This window comes from Planococcus citri, chromosome 4 (assembly GCF_950023065.1).
Source record: "Planococcus citri chromosome 4, ihPlaCitr1.1, whole genome shotgun sequence".
Taxonomy (NCBI): domain Eukaryota; kingdom Metazoa; phylum Arthropoda; class Insecta; order Hemiptera; family Pseudococcidae; genus Planococcus; species Planococcus citri.
Genome location: NC_088680.1, coordinates 51,469,737 through 51,492,229, shown reverse-complemented (window position 1 = coordinate 51,492,229; position 22,493 = coordinate 51,469,737). Strand labels below are relative to the sequence as shown.

The window sequence follows — 22,493 nt, the reverse complement described above, 5'->3', positions numbered from 1 at the left end:
TCGACATATGTGTATAATATGTCCTTTACAAGTTGTAAATTTCAGTCCTCGGTGGGACAACGATTGTTAATTTCGTTATACTCGTACAACGTGTATAGAAATATCTACACCTAGCTATCTGATACCTATACATAGAATAGCAAATTGTTTCGGCGTCATGATTTAAAGGTATGTTTACCTCTTTTTTTCCACACTTTGTTCCTTTCATTGTACATTGTGTGATATACGATTTCCCAATGAAATAGTAAATGTCGTCGATATATTTTGGCGAGTTTTCCCTGCTGCGATGATTGATAAGGGTACCTTGTTTGGGAAATTCATTTTCTTTTGGAATCAGCGCATTGGGAAATGATTTTTCATCGATGGAATTTCATTCGTCGGCGTGTCGTCGAATCACGGTTTTCTGTGAGATTTACCTACTTTGCTGTATGTACGCCTATGAAAAGTGTTGCTGAACGAGATGGAATGTGAATAGAGAGATGAGATGAGTGATTTTGAGACCAAAAATTCCAGGAAGACGTGTTATTTTCATGCGAATATGATTTTAGATGAGAGAGGAGGAGATAAAGCATGAGCTATTCAAAAAAAAAATCTGCAAAAAGTAGGTAAATTTACGTTTAAAAAGAGCAATAAAATCTCAAACTTATCAAAAAATAGCAAAATTGGGACAGAAATCTCGAAAACTGCGATACTTAAACTCGATAAAACACGACCAAAATTTTGCAAAACTTTAAAATGAAATTTGACATCATAAGAAAAAAATTCCTTTCAAGTGTTCAAGGAATTTTTAAAGGGTTTCGATGGAATGTGTAAAACTGACGACCTTCTACCCCTCCCCGGCCCCCACACACAAATGGAACTAACAAAATTTGACGTTAATACACTCAAATTATTAACCGTTCACATGACTCTCCTGAAGAATCAGCTCGGTGACTGATTCACCAGAAGTCACCAGGATTCACCAGAACATAGAACCTGGTGACTTATTGGTGACAGATCCGCCAAGCAGTGGGCCTATTTCTGTGATTTCAGACACCTGGTGACTTCTGGTGAATCTTGGTGACTGATTCGCCAGAAGTCACCAACATTCACCAGAACATAGAAAAGTCATATTTTATACCATGGTGGCTTTTTGATGACAGATCCACCAAGAAATGGCCATATTTGAGCGATTTTATACACCTTGTGACTTCTGGTGAATTTTGGAGACTGATTCACCAGAAGTCACCAGGATTCACCAGAACATAGAAAAGTCATATATTATTCTCTGGTGACTTTTTGCTAACAAATTCAACAAGCACTGGGCGTATTTGAGCAATTTTGTACATCTGGTGACTTCTGGTGAATCTTAGTGACTGATTCCCCAGAACTCACCAGGATTCACCAGAACATAGAAAAGTCATATTTTATACCCTGGTGACTTTTGGCTGACGAATTCAACAAGCAGTTAAGCACTAGCCATATTTGAGCAATTTTGTACACTTGGTGACTTCTGGTGTATTCTGGGGACTGATTCACCAGAAGTCACCAGCATTCACCAGAACACAGAAAAGTCATATTTTATCCTCTGGTGACTTTTTGCTGACGAAACCAACAAGCACTTGCCGCATTTGAGCAATTTTGTACACCTGGTGACTTCTGGTGAATCAGTCACCAAGATTCACCAGAAGTCACCAGGATTCACCAGAACATAGAAAATTCATATTTCATACCCTGGTGACTTCTTGGTGACAGATCCACCAAGAACTGGCCATATTTGAGCGATTTTGTACACCTGGTGACTTCTGGTGAATCATGGTGACTGATTCACCAGAAGTCACCAGGATTCACCAGACCATAGAAAAGTCATATGTATTTTATAGCCTGGTGACTTCTGGTGAATTTTGGTGACTGATTCACCAGAAGTCACCAGGATTCCTCAGAACATAAAAAAGACATATTTTATCTTCTGGTGACTTTTTGCTGACGAATTCAACAAGCACTGGCCGCATTTGAGCAATTTTGTACACCTGGTGGCTTCTGGTGAATCTTGGTGACTAATTCACCAGAACATGGGAAAGTCATATTTTATACCCTGGTGACTTTTTGGTGACAGATCCACCAAGAACTGGCCATATTTGAGCGATTTTATACACCTGGTGACTTCTGGTGAACCTTGGTGACTGATTCACCAGAAGTCACCAGGATTCACCAGAAAGTCATATTTTATACCCTGGTGACTTTTTGGTGACGAATTCAACAAGCACTGGCTGCATTTGAGCAATTTTGTACTCCTGGTGACTTCTGGTGAATCTTGGTGACTGATTTACCAAAAGTCACCAGGATTCACCAGAAGATAAGAAAGTCATATTTCATCCTCTGGTGACTTTTTGGTGACGAATTCAACAAGCACTGGCTGCATTTGAGCAATTTTGTACACCTGGTGACTTCTGGTGAATCATGGTGACTGATTCACCAGAAGTCACCAGGATTCATCAGAACATAAAAAAGTCATATTTTATCCTCTGATGACTTTTTGCTGACGAATTCAACAACACTGGCTGAGTAGAAAACTTCGCCCATCCTAATGATTTTTGACCTTTTGATCTCAATTTGAAAACTACTGTATTTCAAAAGGAGCAGTCTCGATAAGGCTGTTTTTTGGGCCCGGATAGTTATCGGCTCAACCACCCTTAAAATGTTGTAATAAATATCCCAAATACGAATCCTTGATTATTCAACCCAAAATGGCCATTTTTTGGACTCCAGGGGTTCCCAAAGTTGTGAATAAAAAATAACTTTGGGAGCCACTGCGTATTATTCTCAAAAACTTTTTTCGCGTAAAACGTTATGCGAGGTGATTTTTCTATTTTTAACCTTTCAGAGACAGAAATTGGGGGGGGGGGTTGATTATTGGAAAATTTTGGAACCACAATTTTGAACTACGAGGGCTGATCAAAATGTTATTGGACAATCCACATATTTTGGGTATAAAATAATGGTAGCGAGTTCGTAAACATACCGTTGGAAAGAGCAAACCTTCCTCTTTCCAACGAGATAAAAAAAAGTTGTGTGCGTTGAAGGACATGCGAGCTAATCCGCTTTAAAGGAACCTACCTCGAGACCAGTCTGCGAATTTTAGGTTTGTTGTTAGAGTAGCGCGCGAGTTCGAAGTTCAACTGCGGTTGAATAAATCGTTTTTCAAATATTTTAATGTTATGAATGCAGTGTATAGGAACTCTATCAAACGTGTGACAGTGCATTTTTGGTAAAAAAATTTTTTTTAATGGGTTTGAAAGTGTCAAAAACAATGAAAATGGTGGTTGGCCAGTCACATCTTGAAGTCCGGAAAACACAGGCTGAAATAACCCTTGCGAGTTTGTTAATATGTCGCTGGAAAGAGCAAATCTTCCTCTTTCCAACGAGATTTTAAAAAATTGTGTGCGTTGAAGGACACGCGAGCTAATCCGCTTCAAACAAACACATCCTCAAGACCAGTGTGCAAAATTTTGTGTTTGTTGCAATGTTGTCGTTTAGAGCAATGTGCGAGTTCGAAGTATTGCTCAAAAGGGGGAATATTTTAAGGGGGATATTAATTTTGACTCCAATGTTCGCCGTAGACTTGTTAAGTAAAATTTTTGAGCGCTTTTTGTACGTTATTTTCACTAAATCAAAAATTCGCAGAACACACCTGAGGCACCTCCCTTTAAACCGTTACAGTTTGGGAACCCCTTCACATAGAAAGCCCGTTGTACGCTTGTTTTGTAGAGGAAGGTTTGCTCTTTCCAACGGTATGTTTACGAACTCGCTACCATTATTTTAAACCCAAAATGTGGGATTGTCCAATAACATTTTGATCAGCCCTCGTACTTTTACCCCTTTGAACCCTGCAAAAGAAGGACCACTCCATTTTTTAAAAGTTTTTCATTCGAAGTAAGTAATAATAAGCCAGACCTTCACTGTGACACCTTGAAAGTACTATAATTATTTTTTCCACTTCGAATACTCCTCTGCCATCCTTCGTTTCATTCTATCGCCCAATTTTGATCACATGTAAATATCTCATACTCGATCATACCAATTAAACGCTTCGTCTGCGTCTATTCACTTCGCGATAAAATTACCACACAACATTAAGAACTACTAACGTAAGTACGTAAGTAGCTCATACGTGGTAAAATTTTACTTGTACACAGCTCCTATCGTGACAACTACACGGCTTGTAAAATATATGTATGTACCAGAGAAGAGAACGCAAACGCATCTAACTTGTCCTAAGAATGGCTGACTTGGCATTTCTTTTCTTTTTAAATTATTACGCTAAGTGGTACGAAATATATACGACTGCGAGCGTTTATCAACGTCAAAGTAAAGGTGTAGGTATTCAGATGTTGCTATTCGGCTCAATTACGGAAATATTGCGATTTGCTGACATCGTATAATTTCACATTCGACAAGCAGTGCTTTTCTTCTTCCATGGATTTTTTCAAGAATATTGTCAATTTGCGAAAAAAGCGAATTAAATTTAACAAAATTTAAAACCTGTATACAGTATATCGAAGTGAGACGTTGAATACAAAAAGGAAACGAATTTTTTTATAGAATTTATTATATTTACACATTCACTGGTATTGAATTATGAGTAGCAGACGAATTCATTTGTCTGTCGATTTGATTGATGACATTTTAACGAACGACAATAATTAGGTTTGGTATTTACTGTCTTTAAAAAAGATACTCGTATAAGTCAGTTATCTCTTCAACAGTGTTAGATTTTCATGTTCAACGATTTTAAAAACAATGATACTCGTAAATAGAAATTTCACTCGAATTGATCAGCAGAGGATTCCTTACGTTGGGAATAGCGGTCATTGCACTGGCGATGAGTTCACTAAAAATTTCAAAAATGAATTAGGGTGGGTGGGTACCTAATAATGGACAGGATGAATAAAGTTTCAAGAAATGCTATTCTGAATCACACCGTGGAAAATTCAAAAAAATTTGACACAAAGCAAACATAATTTTATTGAAATTGTGGAAAAATTCATTTAGAATTACATACCACAAAAAATTGATTGAAATAACGATATAAAATAAATAACCCCAACAGAATGGTATTCTAAATCATCAGTGGAAAATTTTGTCTAAAAATTATGAAAAAAAAACATTAAAAAAATTGCCTACATACAAATTGAATCGTCACCGAAACATTATTCTAAATCAAATCACCACGAAAAAAAGCATTTGAAATCACAAAAAAATCATTTCGTAATCGCTCACCCCACCCCCTCCCAAAAACAAGAAATTCTCAATTTTAAAAACTCATTTGAAATCCAAAATTATCGTGAAATAAACTGTTTGGGTTTTCTACAAAAAAAAATAATAATAATAATTTGCAATCACCACAGAAAAATTCTTTGCTAAAATATTGAAAATCAAATTGTAAATCACCATTAAAAAGTTCACTTGAAATTTCCACAAAAACATTTGATCAAAATCGTCTGAAAAAATCGATTTAAAATTACTGCAAAAAGTTGATAGATGAAAATTCCAAATCATCACGAAAAATTCACTCAAAATAATCACCAAAAAATCAATTTACATAGAATAATACACAAGTTCATTTTGAAATCACCACAAAAAATCATTGGAAATCACGATAAAATTCCAAACTAAAAAGAATTGAAATTCTAAATTGCCACCTAGAAATTTATTCAAATCATCGCGAGAAAAACTCTTTTAAAATCATCATCAACTAAAAATCCAAGGTCAATACAAAAAATTTAGTCTAAATTACCTTCGAAAAAATTCATAATACCTACCAATTGAAAAGATAAAAAAAAAGGAAATCTACCTAAGTAACTATCTATAAGTAATTAATATTGAATTGACTGTAAAAAGAAAACCTGTCCTTAAATACTGAATACTCCTTATCTCTAGAATTTAATTAGAAATCTACAATATTAGATTTATCGCAAAATGAATCAAATCTTCATAATAACGTAGGTATCTATATGATCAAATGGTATTTATTAAAAAATGTTTATCATGCTTCAAAATATCGTCAGTAAGTCAGTACCTCTACCTACATACCTATAATACTAAAACCTTGCAATATTGATCCATCAATTACTTTTTGAGAAATATGCGTACATTTTTTTTCTGTTTAAAAGAAAATTTCCATTCATGGAAATCGTGTTTAAAATGTTAGTTGAACATCTGTTCTTATCTTTTTCTATATATCAGACTATAGTGTAGGTCAAGGAACTCGTAGATACGTTTGAAAACATCAAGCTATGATTAATTTTGCCGCAATCTCCATTTCCACAATTTTAATGCTACAAATTGGCTGTGTTATAGGCAATATACAAACAAACAATACCGTTAAGAAAACATCACCCATTCATTCCAAATGGAATTACACCAAACTTCTCGTCAAAGAAGGTACAGATTTGAACGATCACACGAAAGGATTTATATCAACATCGCCAAATTTCCAACACTTGATACGCAACTCTGTACTTTGGATCGACAAATCCAAACTCATCGAAGAAATTCTAGAAGATGATGAATGGATGGTTTACCTCATTACGGCACCGCCACAAATGGGCAAGACGATTAATTTGCAAATGTTTGCATTCTACTGTCAGTTGACTTTCCACGAAAATGGCAAAATAATGAACCGAATCAATTCGCCCAACTACAGGTATTTCACCAAAGGTGAAATTGTCCACGAGAATGGAACTGTTCAACGTACTTTCGAGCCACCATTGATATCAAATTACAAAAATAATCACTTACATTTGGCACGCTACCCTGTAATTCATATACCGGGAGAGATGCTGAACTCCAGGTGTAAAAACTTATCTTGTTTTTCAATCATGATTTCGAGAATTTATCAAGAATACGCTAGTCTAAAGATTCATCTAAGTGAATTATCAAAAACCGGCTCATTTGTGGAAAGAATTAAAGCTGCGGGAAATTTGAACATTATAAACATGTATAGTGATCAAGAAACATCGAGTAAGCTTTCCGAAGGCTACTTGCAGATATCCATCGAGATATTGAGTAAAATATTGAATGAAACTTACGGCTCGCCTGTGATAATTATTTACGACAAGTACGACTATTTCATACAAGATACTTTTTTCGGTGACGCGAACTTCGATAAAAATGCTACCGAGAAGTTTAAACTCTTTTTACTCGACTTTATAATGACAACTTTCGAAACTAATAAATACCTGAAGAAAGCAATCTTCACCGGTGTTTTACCAATAGAGGAAGTCACGACTTACTTCGAGATTAATAATACGGCTAATAATGCGGCATCGGTGTTTATTTTTGGCGAAAGAGATTTATTTCCGTACTATGGAATTTTTAGACAAGAATTTGACTACGTGACAGCTGTATTGAAAATTGACGAGACTTTAAAGTCTGAAGCCATATCTTACTACGGTGGTTATAGAGCTTTGCACCATCTAGATGTAGAAATGTTCTCAATGTATTCTGTCAAAGAATTCCTCAACAATTTCAGAGTGGATGATTACTTACATCCTACTTCTTTGATGAATACCATAACAGATTTCTTCAAACAAACTCGATTTAAATCGGACATGGTAAATTTGATGGGTCAGTGGCAGAATGAATCTCAGGTTGTAACCATCAGCGATTGCTACCTCAATACACTGAATTTCAACATCTACGAAAAACTGCGTAATATTTCACATAGTGGTCGTAAAGAAGCTTACTCGGAGGATCACCAACCCATGGTATTTTCTTTTCTACTGCACTTGGGATTGATGAGCTTGCATCCTGTACAAACAGAATACAGTCCCCTATTCAAGGCTTCGTGCGTTAAGTTGAAAATCCCAAATCGGGAAATTCAAAATATTCTTCAAAATATAAGCTCGAGGGCAATAGATAATTTGATTCAGAAGACATGAAAAAGCCGTTTCGTGATTCAAGTGGACGAATTATGGAACGTTGCTTTAGTGTTTTAAATCCAAATGAAGTGTACAATCAGATCATGAAAAGTGATATACATTTTTTGAAAATTTACAAAACCAGTCTTTCTTTGAGTTCAATTTACTTGCTTTCCTATTGAATGTATTTTGTTAAGACTTGAATAATTTTCAAATATGTACTTCATTTTTTTTGGAATGATTGAAAAAAATTTGCATTTTTTTTGGGATAATAGAAACAAATTTGGTCTTTTGTCATTTTTTTGAAATAATGCAAATATTCAAAATTAATCAAATTATTTATGGGATGTTTTTTTTTAAATTACTGGAATAGCATTTTTAAAATTTTTCTCAATGTATAAAACTTTGAAATTGATACAAATTTTTGAAAAATTTACAGAACCAGTTTTTCTTTCAATTCAAATAATTTTTTTGGAAGGGAGCAGGAAGAGAGGGGATTATTTTCAAATCATTTTTTTGTTTGAAATGACTGAACATTTTTTTTTTGGATAATTTAAATAGTGATATGGTGCAATATGCCTTCACGGCATAGGTGGTTATTCTACTATTTATATCCCATAACGTAAAGACTAAAGATGTATGGTAATGTGGGAAATTAAATAGGGTGTGTTAGAGGATGTGCTTGAAGGTTACCGCGCTACGCACCAAAGACCAGAAGCATGTATGATCACTTGATTCCAACTATTCGCGGTGGCAGGACTCTCATGAATGATGGAAGTTAGGTGGTAACCCTATTTATTGATAAGCAATAGGGATTTATCTTATCTCAAGTCACATTGTTTTTTGTAGCGGCCCCATACTTACTTGGTGCTGATGAGTTTTATTTTACTAATTAAGTTGGAATCATCAAAAGATGATCCAACATTTGGTAATATTACGAGGGACGGTCAAAAAGTAAGGTTCCATCCACTGGCATTTGTGTAAAAATGAACAAAAACAAAAAGTTGAAAAGTGGTTTGATTCTCTGAAATTTCTAGATCATTTCGATACAATCATCTTTAAGATTTGAGCCCTTGTCACTTTGAAAATCAGCTTCGCAATGATAGTCTTCGATAAAATGTTCGTCCAACTTCTTAACTGTTGATTGAACTTGTTTTTTCAGCATCATTCTTGTCACCTTGCCAATTTTTTGCAGGAAAATTCGTTTTTCAGATGAGAAATAAAGTGTACTGACCACCTGGTGCAAGATCGGAGCGGTAAGGGGTTGATGGAGTATGACTGACAATTCAAATTTGTCGATTAAAGCGTTGGTGTTGTCATTAGAGGTTTAATCGAGAAATTCAAAGTTGCCAGAGCTCTGATTGACAAATTCGAATTGTCAGTCATACTCCATCACCCCGCACCGCTCCGATCTTGCAACAGGTGTTCAGTACACTTTATTTCTCCTCTGAAAAACGAATTTTCCTGCGAAAAATGGCAAGGTGATGAGAATGATGCTGAAAAAACGAGTTCAATCAACATTTAAGTAAGAAGTTGGACGGACATTTTATCGAGGACTATCATTGCGAAGCTGATTTTCAAAGTGACAAGGGCTCAAATCTTAAAGATGATTGTATCAAAATGATCTAGAAAGTTCAGAGAATCAAACCATTATTCAACTTTTCATTTTCGTTCATTTTTACACAAATGCCAGGGGAGGGAACCTTATTTTTTGACGGTCCCTCGTATGTTATATTTTGCAGCCAATATGGGACAATCCATGGTATCCACTAATTGGTGCACGTGTTTAATTAATTATAGCCTAATCATAGTTAATTGATGATGTCATTTTATCATGATTATTGGACAATGATCCTGTATGATCGAATGTAATTTACCTATTTCATGTATCAGAAATATAACAAATATATTTTAATAAGATTTCAATGTCAGTTAATTGTCATGATCTATAGAGATTTGTGCCCTCTTTGGTACCTATCTTATTTGTTAAATCTGATCGCATTTGTTACATACTACATATATATTGGTATAAATTATGTATATGATGAATACTGTTGAAACTTTAATAAAATAAATCCGTACATACGAGTACATATGTAGTAACTGTTATATGTTCTTTTATTGTGCATTCTGTGTACATCAGACTGGTTTGATTAATCAAAACAAGAGCCTGTCCAAGCTAGCTAGGTATCCGATAAATTTCCCCCCTAAAGAGATATTCCATATTCCAAGAAGGCCGTTATCAGAGTCCCTTTCTATCATAATCATGCTAAATCTAACAATAACAATCCCGCACAACAATTGTCGACGTCGACATTTACATCGACTACATCTTTTTCCAACATAATGATGGAAAAGTGATCAATTAATCATTTAGTAGGAATCTTCTGTCAGTACAAAAGCCAGGTAAATGAAAATTTTCGAAATTTTCTCATTATTTCTGATACATCAACATGCCAGATCGACATGTAGATGTAAAATTTGATGCTCAAAATTTACATCTACAACTATGTCGACCAATTTTTCAGATTTAAAATTTCTGTTTTAGTGTTCAAAAGTTTAGTAAACATTCAAAAATATGATCTTGTTCAATGAGAAAAACAAATTTTTTAGGGTATTGATGAAATTATTCACTTTTCCACAGTTTTGAGATGTAGATGATAAATGAGGTTAATATTGTGGATGTATTTGTTGATGTCGAATTTCACATCAACATTAACATCGACATGTCGACATGAAAATGGATTAGTTTAGTACTCTTAGATAAAGTATTGCACCATCTTTGATATAAGGAATTTCTGTTCAACTTTTTGATTACAGACTTTTCGTCTGTACTTCTTTGGAAGTGGACTTTGCATCGATGCTGTTTTCAGCACGAGCAATAACCACATCAGAGGAAATCATTTTTTGGAAAAAAAATTAAAATTTATAAACTCAAATTTTATAACTTTATGATACAGTAGGTCGACATAAATTTTGATGTGAATGTTGATCCATCGCCATCCACATCCGTCACTTTTGGATGCCCCATGTTGATGTGAATTTTGACCCTATGTCGAGCCTATTGTCGACACAACTGCAGATCAACATCAGTCGACAATTACATCGACAATTAGCTCGACACAGGGTCAACATTCACATTGACATGTGGCATCCAAAAGTGACAGACGTGGATGGGTCAACATTCACATCGAAATTAGCATGGTCATTGTTGTATATGGGAATAGCTTGCCATTTTTTTGGAATACCTAATTAAAAATAATCAAAATTATTGAAATTATTAATGGGGTGTTTTTTTTAATTCTTGGCATAGCTTTTTCAACATTTTTCTAATCAATAACATTTAATTCAAATTTTTAAAAAAATTTATAAAACCAGATTTTCTGTGAATTCAAATACGTTTTTGGTGGTAGAGAGGAGAAAGAGGGGTGGGGGGGGGGTCAAAGTTATTTTTCTTTAAAAGTACATATACTTGCCTATCTATTGAATGTATTGTGTTAAAATCTGAATCATTTTCTAATCATTTTTTTTCTGGATTTTCATGATAACTGAAATGAATTTAATTTTTTGTCATTATTTATTACTTAGGTTTTTTCTGAGTAAAATGGGGGCCCTCATAAAAGTTCTGCAATAGCACTTTTCCAACCTCTGGGCGCCTCTGAGTCCTTTCAATACGTTCCTAATCACTTTGGAAGTTGAGAGGCTGTAATTTCATACAACTTCTCTCTGCTTGAAAAAAAAACGACAACTTAACGCAGCTGGTTTCGTTTCGAAAAGACCCTGATACAATGAAGTCAAAAAAGGACGATACTGTGATAAAGATTTATACCTTCTTTTTTCACTTCGGCCAGTAGTGTAGCACGTGTAAGACCAATTAAAGTAAATTGTGCGCCATCAAAAGCACAGGGTACTTTTTTCTGATCCGGCTGCAGCCACATTAAAATTAGGAATTAATTAATTGAGGATTAGCGTCGGGTATTATTGCCAAATCAATGACGTATTATAACGATGGGTTGGTCGGTTGGTTGGCTCATGCTGCTGGCGCTCGACGAACTGAACTTACACATACAATAATACAGATGGAAGTAACAATAATAAAACAACATGGTGCGAGAGTAAAATCACCATTACGACGTTATCGAAATGTACGTATAACTTATATATATATTGGACGATATTTGAAAAACCACCATTTACCGCAAATGTGCGAATATATAGATGGCGAATAAAATACTGATAGGTGGTGTTCGCAGTCAAGTGTATACTGTTGTAGAAAAATATCGTAAAATATAAAATATTACGAGAGCATCAACGGTAAAATGTCCATCACGATATAAAATATGTTGAAATTTTTTTCATTGTCAGAAATACCCACTCTCGTTGTAGGTACTCTTGTAGAATGGTATGAGTAGGTAGTAGGTAGTTAGAGGTATAAGTCTTCTGACCTATCTGTACCCACAGCATAGATGCTAGAGAGAAAGGGAGAAGCATATAGCTAGGTACTCGAGTATACCTAGTATAAGAACAGCACATGAAAGCTGTTGTTGTGAAAATAATGAAAACTTTTAAATTATTACAAAGAGAGCTTTGTTCTTTTTTTATGAATTACCGTCATTTACAGAAACTTGGCGGTTGTTACATGCAACGTCAAAACTTCACTTTTTTAAACATTCACCTTGGGTCCCGCGAACCTCTCTTGTTTGGCGAAGGCGATGCGCAAAGGGCACCAACACCGCGCTGTATGAAACGCGACTGGAGCGCGCGAATTTTCACCCCGTAGGTATATTTCCGTTCAAGTGAAACTTAATGTATGTAATTTCTATTATATTTACAAAGCCTCGAAAACTATTAAAGACGCAGTTAAATGAAAATACGGTTTGTTTACTTACATAGCCTTCTAACTTATGAGCGAGTATCGTTCCAAAGTTGCCTTTGTGTTTGTTCAACAACAATTTAAACATTTCGGTGCCAAACATCGAAAAAGATGATAATTTGGAAACCGACATGATTGCATTTAACACGTACGTATACGTAACCCCTTTTTACTACAACTATCTACGGTACGTATAAATTGGTATCCCTTGCTTGTACCTACTCGTACTCGCATATGCGAAGAGTAACGCCAGATAGTCTACGGTACCTATATGTATATCTTTAAAAACCCAACATTAATGCCAAAACCACCGAATGTGATTAAAATTATCGATTCTTTATTCTTTGAAATTAGATACCTATAGGTAATGTAAATGTACCTATGTGCCTTTATTTTGACAGATCAAATTCATCTTGAGAAAAGATCAGCTTTGAGATTTCTAAATTTTTATAATCGATTTTGAATCTTTTATTTATGCTTTTTAAAGCTTCGTAAACAGATTTGCTTTGAGTTCGTTCAGTTTCGAGAAAAGAAGCTTCAAATTGAGTCTGTGAACCAAAAAATCGCGAATGCGTTGAAATTATGAATCCATCCTCTCCTCCTCCTTTCCGCAAAAAGAGCACACACGGAATTTATGAAAGTAATTTTACTAGACCATCAAAAGTGTACAGTCGCTCAAATATGGCCACTGCTTGGTGAATCTGTCACCAGAAAGTCACCAGCAGGGCATAAAATATGACTTTTCTATGTTCTGGTGAATCCTGGTAACTTCTGGTGAATCAGTCACCAAGATTCACCAGAACATAGAAAAGTCATATTTCATACCTTGGTGACTTTTTGGTGACCGATCCACCAAACACTGGCCAAATTTGAGCGATTTTGTACACGTGGCGACTTCTGGTGAATCTTGGTGACTGATTCTCCAGAAGTTACCAGGATTCACCAGACCATAGAAAAGTCATATTTTATTCCCGGGTGACTTTTTGGTGACTGAACCACCAAACACTGGCAAAATTTGAGCGGTTTTGTACACCTGGCGACTTCTGGTGAACCTTGGTGACTGATTCACCAGAAGTCACCGGGATTCAACGGAACACAGAAAAGTCATATTTTATCCTCTGGTGATTCTTTGGTGGCAGATCCACCAAGCACTGTCCATATTTGGGCGATTTTGTGCACCTGGTGACTTCTGGTGAATCCTGGTTACTGATACACCAGAAGTCACCAGGATTCACCAGAACATAGAAAAGTCCCATTTTATTTCCAGGTGACCTTTTGGTGACTGATCCACCAAGCAATGGCCACATTTGAACGATTTTATACACCTGGTGACTTCTGGTGAATCTTGGTGACTGATTCACCAGAAGTCACCAGGATTCACCAGAACATAGAAAAGTCATATTTTATTCCCGGGTGACTTTTTGGTGACTGAACCACCAAGCAGTGGCCACATTTGAACGATTTTATACACCTGGTGACTTTGGTGAATCCTGGTGACTGATTCACCAGAAGTCACCAGGATTCACCAGAACATAGAAAAGTCATATTTTATTCCCAGGTGACCTTTTGGTGACTGATCCACCAAGCAGTGGCCACATTTGAACGATTTTATACACCTGGTGACTTCTGGTGAATCCTGGTGACTGATACACCAGAAGTCACAAGGATTCACCATAACATAGAAAAGTCATATTTTATTCCCAGGTGACCTTTTGGTGACTGATCCACCAAGCAGTGGCCATATTTGAACGATTTTATACCCCTGGTGACTTCTGGTGAATCTTGGTGACTGATTCACCAGAAGTCACCAGGATTCACCAGAACATAGAAAGGTCATATTTTATTCCCGGGTGACTTTTTGGTGACTGAACCACCAAGCAGTGGCCACATTTGAACGATTTTATACACCTGGTGACTTCTGGTGAATCTTGATGTCTGATTCACCAGAACACAGAAAAGTCATATTTTATCCTCTGGCGATTTTTTGTTGACTGATCCACCAAGCAGTGGCCATATTTCAGCAATTTTATACACTTGGTGACTTTGTTTTAGGTGCTTTTATGACGAAAAAATAACGAGGATGTCCTCAGAGCCTTTGAAAAATATTTTGAATGCCTGTTGACTCCTGGTGACAAATTCACCAGAAGTCACCGGATGAGTTTTAAATTTTCCAAATGGGCTTTTATGATGAAAAAATAACGAGGAGAAGTCACCAGGTGAGTTTCTGACTTTTTTAAAGGGGGTTTCAAGATGAAAAAATAACGACGATGTCCTCAGAGCCTTTGAAAAAATTTTTGAATGCCTGGCGTCTCCTTGGTGGATTCTGGTGACTTATGGTTACGGATTCGCCAGACGTGACCAAGTTGAGTTTTTGATTATTGGTGAGTTGTTTTATTTTGAACATATTTTTAAGATACCTTACGCAGATATAAATATTTATTTCTTGCGATTCTTTCGCCTTCTGCTGTTTTCGTTTCTTATTAGTGTTCGGTTTTTTTCAGATTTTTCAAACTTGATGATTGATTAAAATTTTTTTGAAAATTGCTCAACTCAAATCAAATTGAATTTTAAAATCAATGAAATCTTGATTCGAACTTTTCACGAATTATCTATTTTTTGCAAATGAGTCGTACCATATTTCGAAGCAGTGATTTTTGGTTCATGATTCGAATGATATTTCTCGTGATTTTACCTAACCCTATTTGTAAGTATCCAGACTACTCAGAGGTGCATTTCAAAACATCACGATACCTACCTAAAATTACGTTAACGGTTCGGCCCAACGAAGTGTAAAAATGTACTCTCAAAGCTACCAAAACAGAAAGCAGCTTTCTTAAACTTGAACTTAGCTTAAATCGTTCCCTTCTTTAGTCTCGTTCAGCACCTACGAAACACCCTACGTAAAACCTCAATACCATTAAGTGCGAATAAAAACCCTCTTAAGCGGAAGCACACATTTAGTGCATCTTTCTGTAACTGTAGCTTTGACTGTACAGTGTACAGCCAAATGCATCGACTTAAAAAAGAACCACGTAGGTAGGGATATTGTGGTGAAATCTGTAAGTACTGAAAGAGAGCATCCCAAAGAAATAATTACAAGATCGCATTTTAGTGATTACACTGCAACGACGAGACGACGATGGTCACAAACGTACAATACGTGTATTTCTTTACTTGGGTAACAGAGAATTGGAGGGAGGAAGATGGAGGTTGAAACAGCCGAAAGCTCTCACCTTCGTAATAGCATTTCCATTCAACTCGATATACTTACGACAGACAGCACACGTAGTTCTCAAAAATAGTACAGAATCAGTACAATACGATACCGTGCGCATTCCAAAATACAAATACGATTTCATTTATAATCAGCTTTTCAGATTGGCGAATTTTTAGCCAGGTAATTTCAATATCAGTCGAGCTGTGCCGGACTTGGTGTTTTTTTTTCGTTTTGTTTCTTGTAGCGATACGTTTCTTACCAGGAATAGCTTTTATGAAATCGAAAAACAGCATGGGCCTGGAAAATGCGAAAGGATTTATCGTAAAGAGCGAAAAATAGGATAACGTGGCGTTTAGAAATAGGATACGTCAATGATAGCGTAGTATCATGTCCCCCGGCAGTGTCCTTTCTTATAAAAATGACCCGTATTGTCTGTCAAAGTTAATCCATTAAAGTGTACTGTATAACTCAATAGAGTATGAAAGTTCATAGGTTTAATGGGTTTAGTGACGTTGTTGAACGGTCTATACAACTCCCTGAAGATATAGTATATACCTACAACTAATGTAGTTTTCCGTTACTCTTTTTTTTCCTGCTGTTTTTTTTCCACCTCTGTCTTCATTCCAGCGCTGGCCGGCTGCGGCTCGCGCCAACCTTATGAAAACGTGTATCTTTTTGTTTGATTTAAAACGATTCTTAAATTAAATTGTTGTAACCGATTGAGAATTATTTTCACCGTCATATTCCCCGAGTAATGAAATTAACTCGTTTATGGGAAATCTCATCTTTCAAATTGAATAGATATAAAAAAAATATCGAAGGAGAAGAATTTTTTGCTTTTCTCTTCTGATATTTGATCCTAATGTAAATTCATTTTTTCATTTAAAAAAAAAGGTTTATAATAACTAAGTAGGTAGGTAATTTTTAAATATTTTTACCTCATTTTTCTGCAGTTTTTCATTCTCATAAAAAAGTTTGACAATATGACCTGCAACAAATGAAAAAAATAGGCAAATGATTATAGCAAAATTCCGTAGAATAATTGAAATATTGATAACATTAAAAACAGATATTGAAATGCTCGAAAATTATTCTTGAATCTTGATCTGTTACAATAGCTTCAGAATATTGTTAAATGAGTAAAAAATCGAAGAAAATTAACTCGTCTCTAACTAAGCAACATGCAAAAATATCTCAAGCCCAAAATTTAATCACATTCTCGAACACGATTCAAGGGTAAGTATACATATATCGACAGTACACAAATTAAACCAATATATCTAAAAAGAACCGCCAACTAAATAAACAATTTCACATCACAAAACGATCAAAAGTCAGTACCCTCGAGTTAAGTCAAGTAACAAAATTCTTGAAAACTGGCCGGCAAATTCGTTCGAGCGAATACTTTTACCATACACACGCGAGTCACAGCAACAAAAATCTCGATACTACGACCAACAACGATTTAAAAGAGGAAAAAAAACAACAGGCCATGGAAAATTTCCCAATTTGAAGCGAAAATCTATTAAATTAGATTGTCGTTAAATGCCGATAAAAATAACTCGAATGTTTTAATGTTGAGATTTTCAATCGAAATAGTCCGTTAAAAATTCCTTTGTTGTTGATGGAATTCTCGACGTTGAATATTTTCACAACCCTCTGAAATAATTTCTCCGCAGAAAAGAAAATTAAAATAGAACATCGCGGAGGGCGTTTGGTGAGGAGCCGCAAAACATAAATAGCGCGTCGTTATTTCGCGAATATACGAATAAAACCGCCAAAGGCGATAAGAACACTGTTATTGGAAATGGGTGTAGGGGGAGGGGGAGAGAGGGTGGCAGTCGTGGCTATCGTTGAGAAAAGCTCTCTCCGTTTTGTGCGAGTTTATCGCGCTTTGTTAACGGATTTAATTCTCATTAACGTATCGCGAATGCGAGATGATTGTGTAAAATATCATATTTTCGGTAATGACTGAGATATCGTCTGAAATTTCGACTGTTTTAAAGTACTACGTGCTGAAATTTTGAAGAAAAATAACGCGTTAGTTGTGGAAATATGCAAAAATTTCTCAGAGAGGAAACATAACAAAATGACGCGACATCGTAAAAAATATCAAAAATTTCAAAATGCTTCATGTAGAAACATTAAAACGGGTGAAAATCGAATAAAAATTGATGAAACAGCATTCAAATTAGGTAATGAGGTGCAAAAAATGGTCTAACAAGGGAACCTCTCAAGGAGTCTATTTCGAATTTGAACGAGCTCGAGATTTTTGGAAAGAGCATGAAAGGTCTAAAACCTCCATAATCAAATTTTCAGCTGCCCAAAATGATTTTTAAATTTTTGGAAAATTGTTGAAAAATTCCAAATTGACCATTTTTGGCGATTTCTGCTTTATTAAAAAATGAATACCTAAGTATTCAGCAAAAAATATGTAAAACAGTCCTGAAAGTAATGGATATCAACTCCCCCAAATAAATTTTAAAATTTCCGGTCATTCTGGAGTCTTCGGTGTGATTTTTGATTGCACCAGGAAGCGTGAAAAATTAATTTGGGCAGCGAAAATTCGAGTTGTGGTTTATTTTAGGTTTATTTAACGAGTTCAGCCACATTTGGTGCGATTTCCACGAGCACACCTCGAGTGCATTTTGATCAACATTCAACATAATACAAATATTTTTAATGACGAGGAAAACTGATTAAAAAAATGAAATCGAGGTGTTCGCCTGGAAATGGCTCCAAAAATATGGATGAACACAAACAGGTCAAGAGTAAGTCACAACTCAACTTTCAGCTGCTCACAAGGGAACCTCTAGAGGTGTCACACTCCTATTTAAACGGAGCCGTGATTTTTGGAAAGAGCATACCTAGTCTAAAACTCCCAAAACCAAATTTTCAGCTGCCCAAGTTCATTTTTCGATTTTTGGCGAAAATTCAAAATTGACTGTTTTTGACGATTTATGTTTTTTTTTTCAAAAGTACGTACTTGATCAGTAAAAATGGACAAAATAAGTTCCAAAACTAATATTAATTACCCAAATACATACAAATTTCACCATTTCCGGCCATTCTGGATTCTCCAGCGCGATTTTTCAATTTCTCCAGAATGTTGAATTTGCTCCAGAAGGCGTGAATATGAAGTTGGGCAGCTAAAAATCGAGTTGTATATTACACTCGACTTGTTTAACGAGTTTATCCACATTTGAGCCGATTTTGAGAGTGACACCTCAAAAGTGGGTTTTTGACCAGCTTTTTTCAAAATTAAAAAATCCAAAAAATCAAAAGATGACCGCTTGTGAGGAAATTTTTGAAATTGGCGCGAATCGCTGTATTTTTTCAAGAACTAACCCCCGGACCGCAAATTCTACCATTTCCAGGCGTTTTGGAGCGAGAGTAACACCTCAAAAAACCACTCTTGAGGTGCCACTCTCAAAATCGGCTCAAATGTGGAAAACTCGTTAAAAAGGTCGAGTGTAATACACACCTCGATTTTTAGCTGCCCAACTTCATATTCACGCCGCCTTCTGGAGCAAATTCAAAATTCTAGAGAAATTTAAAATCGTGCTGGAGGCTCCAGAATGGCTGAAAATGGTGAAATTTTGATTTGGGGGTTAGTTATGGACAAAATACAGCTATTCGCGCACATTTCAAAAATTTCCTCACAAACGGTTATCTTTTGATTTTTTTGATTTTTTAATTTTGAAAAAAGCTGGTTAAAAACCACTCTTGAGGTGTCACTTCCAAAATCGGCTCAAATGCAGATAAACTCGTTAAACAGGTCTAGTATAATACACAACTCGATTTTTAGCTGTCCAACTTCATATTCACGCCTTCTGGAGCAAATTCAAAATTTTGGAGAAATTATAAAAATCACGCTGGAGGCTCCATAATGGCTGGAAACGATGAAATTTGTATTTGGGTAATTAATATTAGTTTTGGGACTTATTTGGACCACTGTTACTGATCAAGTACGTACTTTTTTTAAAAAAGCATAAATTGCCAAAAGCAGTCAATTTTGAATTTTCAAACGTTCGCCAAAAACCGAAAAATGAACTTGGGCAGCTGAAAATTTGGTTTTGGGGGTTTTAGACTATGTTCTTTCCAAAAATCGCGGTCCCGTTCAAATCGGAGTGTGACACCTCACGAGGTTCCCTTGTCAGATTGATTTCCATGCCTCGGAAAAAATGTTCAAAATTTTGGGGAATCGAAAATCACCCTGCAGGCTTCAGAATGCCTTGAAATTGCGAATTTTGGATTTGGGCTTTGGTTTTAGACAACCTACAACCATTCGTGCAAATTTCAAAAAATTTTCGCAAGAGTAAAAAAATTGTGATAGTTTGAATTTTTTTCTCACACTTATAGGTACATAATATTTTATGTATTCAGGTCAAAAAAACGCACCCCAGAAATCGTCCCAAATATGGATAAATTCGCAACATAGATCAAGAATAAGCCACAATTCGATTATTAGCTGCCCAAATTAACTTTCTACGCTTCTTGGAGAAATCAAAACCCGCACTGGAGGCTCCAGAATGGCCAGAAATTATGAAATAAAACGGATCGCAGAGAAAAAAGTCGGCAGATTTTGACCAACTTTAGCAAAAACCTTTACTTTGAGTTGAAAGTTACTCAAAAAATTGTTTGGCTTCGCAGGTGCCCTTGGAGGGAAGAAATGGGGCCTCAAACAGGAGATATTTTCGGAAAAATTGTGATTTTTTTCGCTTGTGTCACTAACCAACCTTTTTTGAGGAAAAATTATTCAGTTGAGATACTGTGTTGATCTATGCTATTGCCGTAAAAATCCAAGACCACTTTTAGAGTCCTACTGAGTGGTTGAAAATTTGCAATAGCTAAAATTGTTGAATAAATTCGTGTTTTGAACATTTTTTTCTGACAAATATTTCCCATTAATCAAACCACAACATCGAAAGATGTCGCTTCTGAAACCTGGGAAATATTTTGGAACGCAGTGATGCCAACTTTTTGACCATTGTAGCCAATTTCAAATCACCAAAAAAAGTACGTAGTCAAAAACTTAAAAATTTTTTTCGATTTTTTCAAGTTTGTAGCAATGATCAAAAAAATGGCACCACTGCATTCCAAAATATTTCCCAATTTTAGGAATGATATTTTTTTCAAAAATGTCTCCTCTTTGAGAGACCATTTCTTCCATCCAGGGGCACCTGCGGAGCTAATAAAAAATTCTCTGAGTAACTTTCAAATAAAAATGAAGGTTTCTGCTGAATTTGATCAACATCCACCAACTTTTTTTCTGGACGAGCCACCCTTTTGCGAAATTCGGTTGTGGAAGATGATTTTCAGGACCCTAAATAAATATGTATTCATTAAAAAATATATATATAAATCGCCGAAAATGGTCAATTTTTAGTTTTTAAAAATTCACCGAAAAATCAATTCGGATTGCTGAAATTCTGGTTGTGGGAGTTTCAGACCATGCTATTTCCAAAATTCACAGTCTTGTTTGAATCGAAGGCGGACATCTCGAGAAGTGTCAGTGGGTGTCTGGGTGAATATTGAAATTATTTAAAATAAAAATAAAATTTGAATTCTGATCATTTCATTTTTTGACTGAAGCTGAGGATGAGCCGATTCTATCTGACAACCAAATTGTGGAGAAACAGGAACAATGGGACGAAGGAGGCTTAATTTTTGTCATATTTCTGAGCAATCTTGTGTACATACGAGTCTACTTTGAGAGATTCAATTTTCGTGGGTAGAAATGTTGTTATTCGTTGTTGTTACTGCATAATTAATAATTGTAGGTATCTACTATCTAGCTACCCACGACCATGGAAAAAAACCCTCCAAAAATTGTACTCCCTGATGGAACAAACTTTAGAAGCATCATGTACCTTTACATAAGGTACCAGTAACTTTGATAGTATCGTGAGTGTTGTGGTTTAATCTCATTATTTATTGACTTCCATCATTGAGATATCTTAGCGACATTTATAATTCATCGTCTAAAGGTGTCGAGCTAATACTCTCGTATAAGTTTTCATCGACTTTTGTATCTGCGAAAAGAATAATACGATATCTTTTTTTGAAAGCATCGAATGAGTTTTATTTTTATTTTTTTTCATTCGTGACGAAAGTTATTAGCCTCACTTATTCGTCGTCATGGCGTCACTCAAACTTAAAAAATTCGTTTATCTACGATTCCAAAATAAAGGCAAACTTGAAAAGCAGAATTGAAATTACATGGTTTGGATCTCGACAATGTCGTGTGGTCATAATTAATCAACGTTGGCTAATCTCAGCACAGCCGATCGAAGTGTAAATGTCACAATTAATTAAAATATTAGCTTACTCGTACAATTCGGTTCACGCTTTCGTACCTTTATTTTCCTAGATCCCTACACCAGACCTCGTGGTCAAAGAAAACAATACTTTCCTCCTTTCCGGTACACCCGAAAAAATTTTAATTTAAAAAAAAAGAGTAAAAAAAATATATCACGGTTTAAATTAAACGATTGTATAA

General features: G+C 35.5%; 2 protein-coding genes across 2 annotated transcripts in view; one reads left to right on the top strand and one right to left on the bottom strand.

The window, feature by feature from the left end:
* LOC135844420 (tetratricopeptide repeat protein 21B-like) overlaps nt 1–22,493 on the bottom strand; it is a 217,528-nt gene that overhangs the window by 148,071 nt on the left and 46,964 nt on the right. The window contains exon 2 of the mRNA XM_065362622.1: nt 16,930–16,979. The gene's annotated coding sequence lies outside the window, so the exon portion shown is untranslated. The remainder of the gene's footprint in view (nt 1–16,929; nt 16,980–22,493) is intronic.
* On the top strand, nt 6,039–9,832 carry LOC135843636 (uncharacterized). The gene is made up of 2 exons (XM_065361584.1): nt 6,039–6,185; nt 6,340–9,832. The coding sequence occupies exons 1-2, from the start codon at nt 6,125–6,127 to the stop codon at nt 7,920–7,922; spliced, it is 1,644 nt and encodes a 547-aa protein (XP_065217656.1). The 5' UTR covers nt 6,039–6,124; the 3' UTR covers nt 7,923–9,832.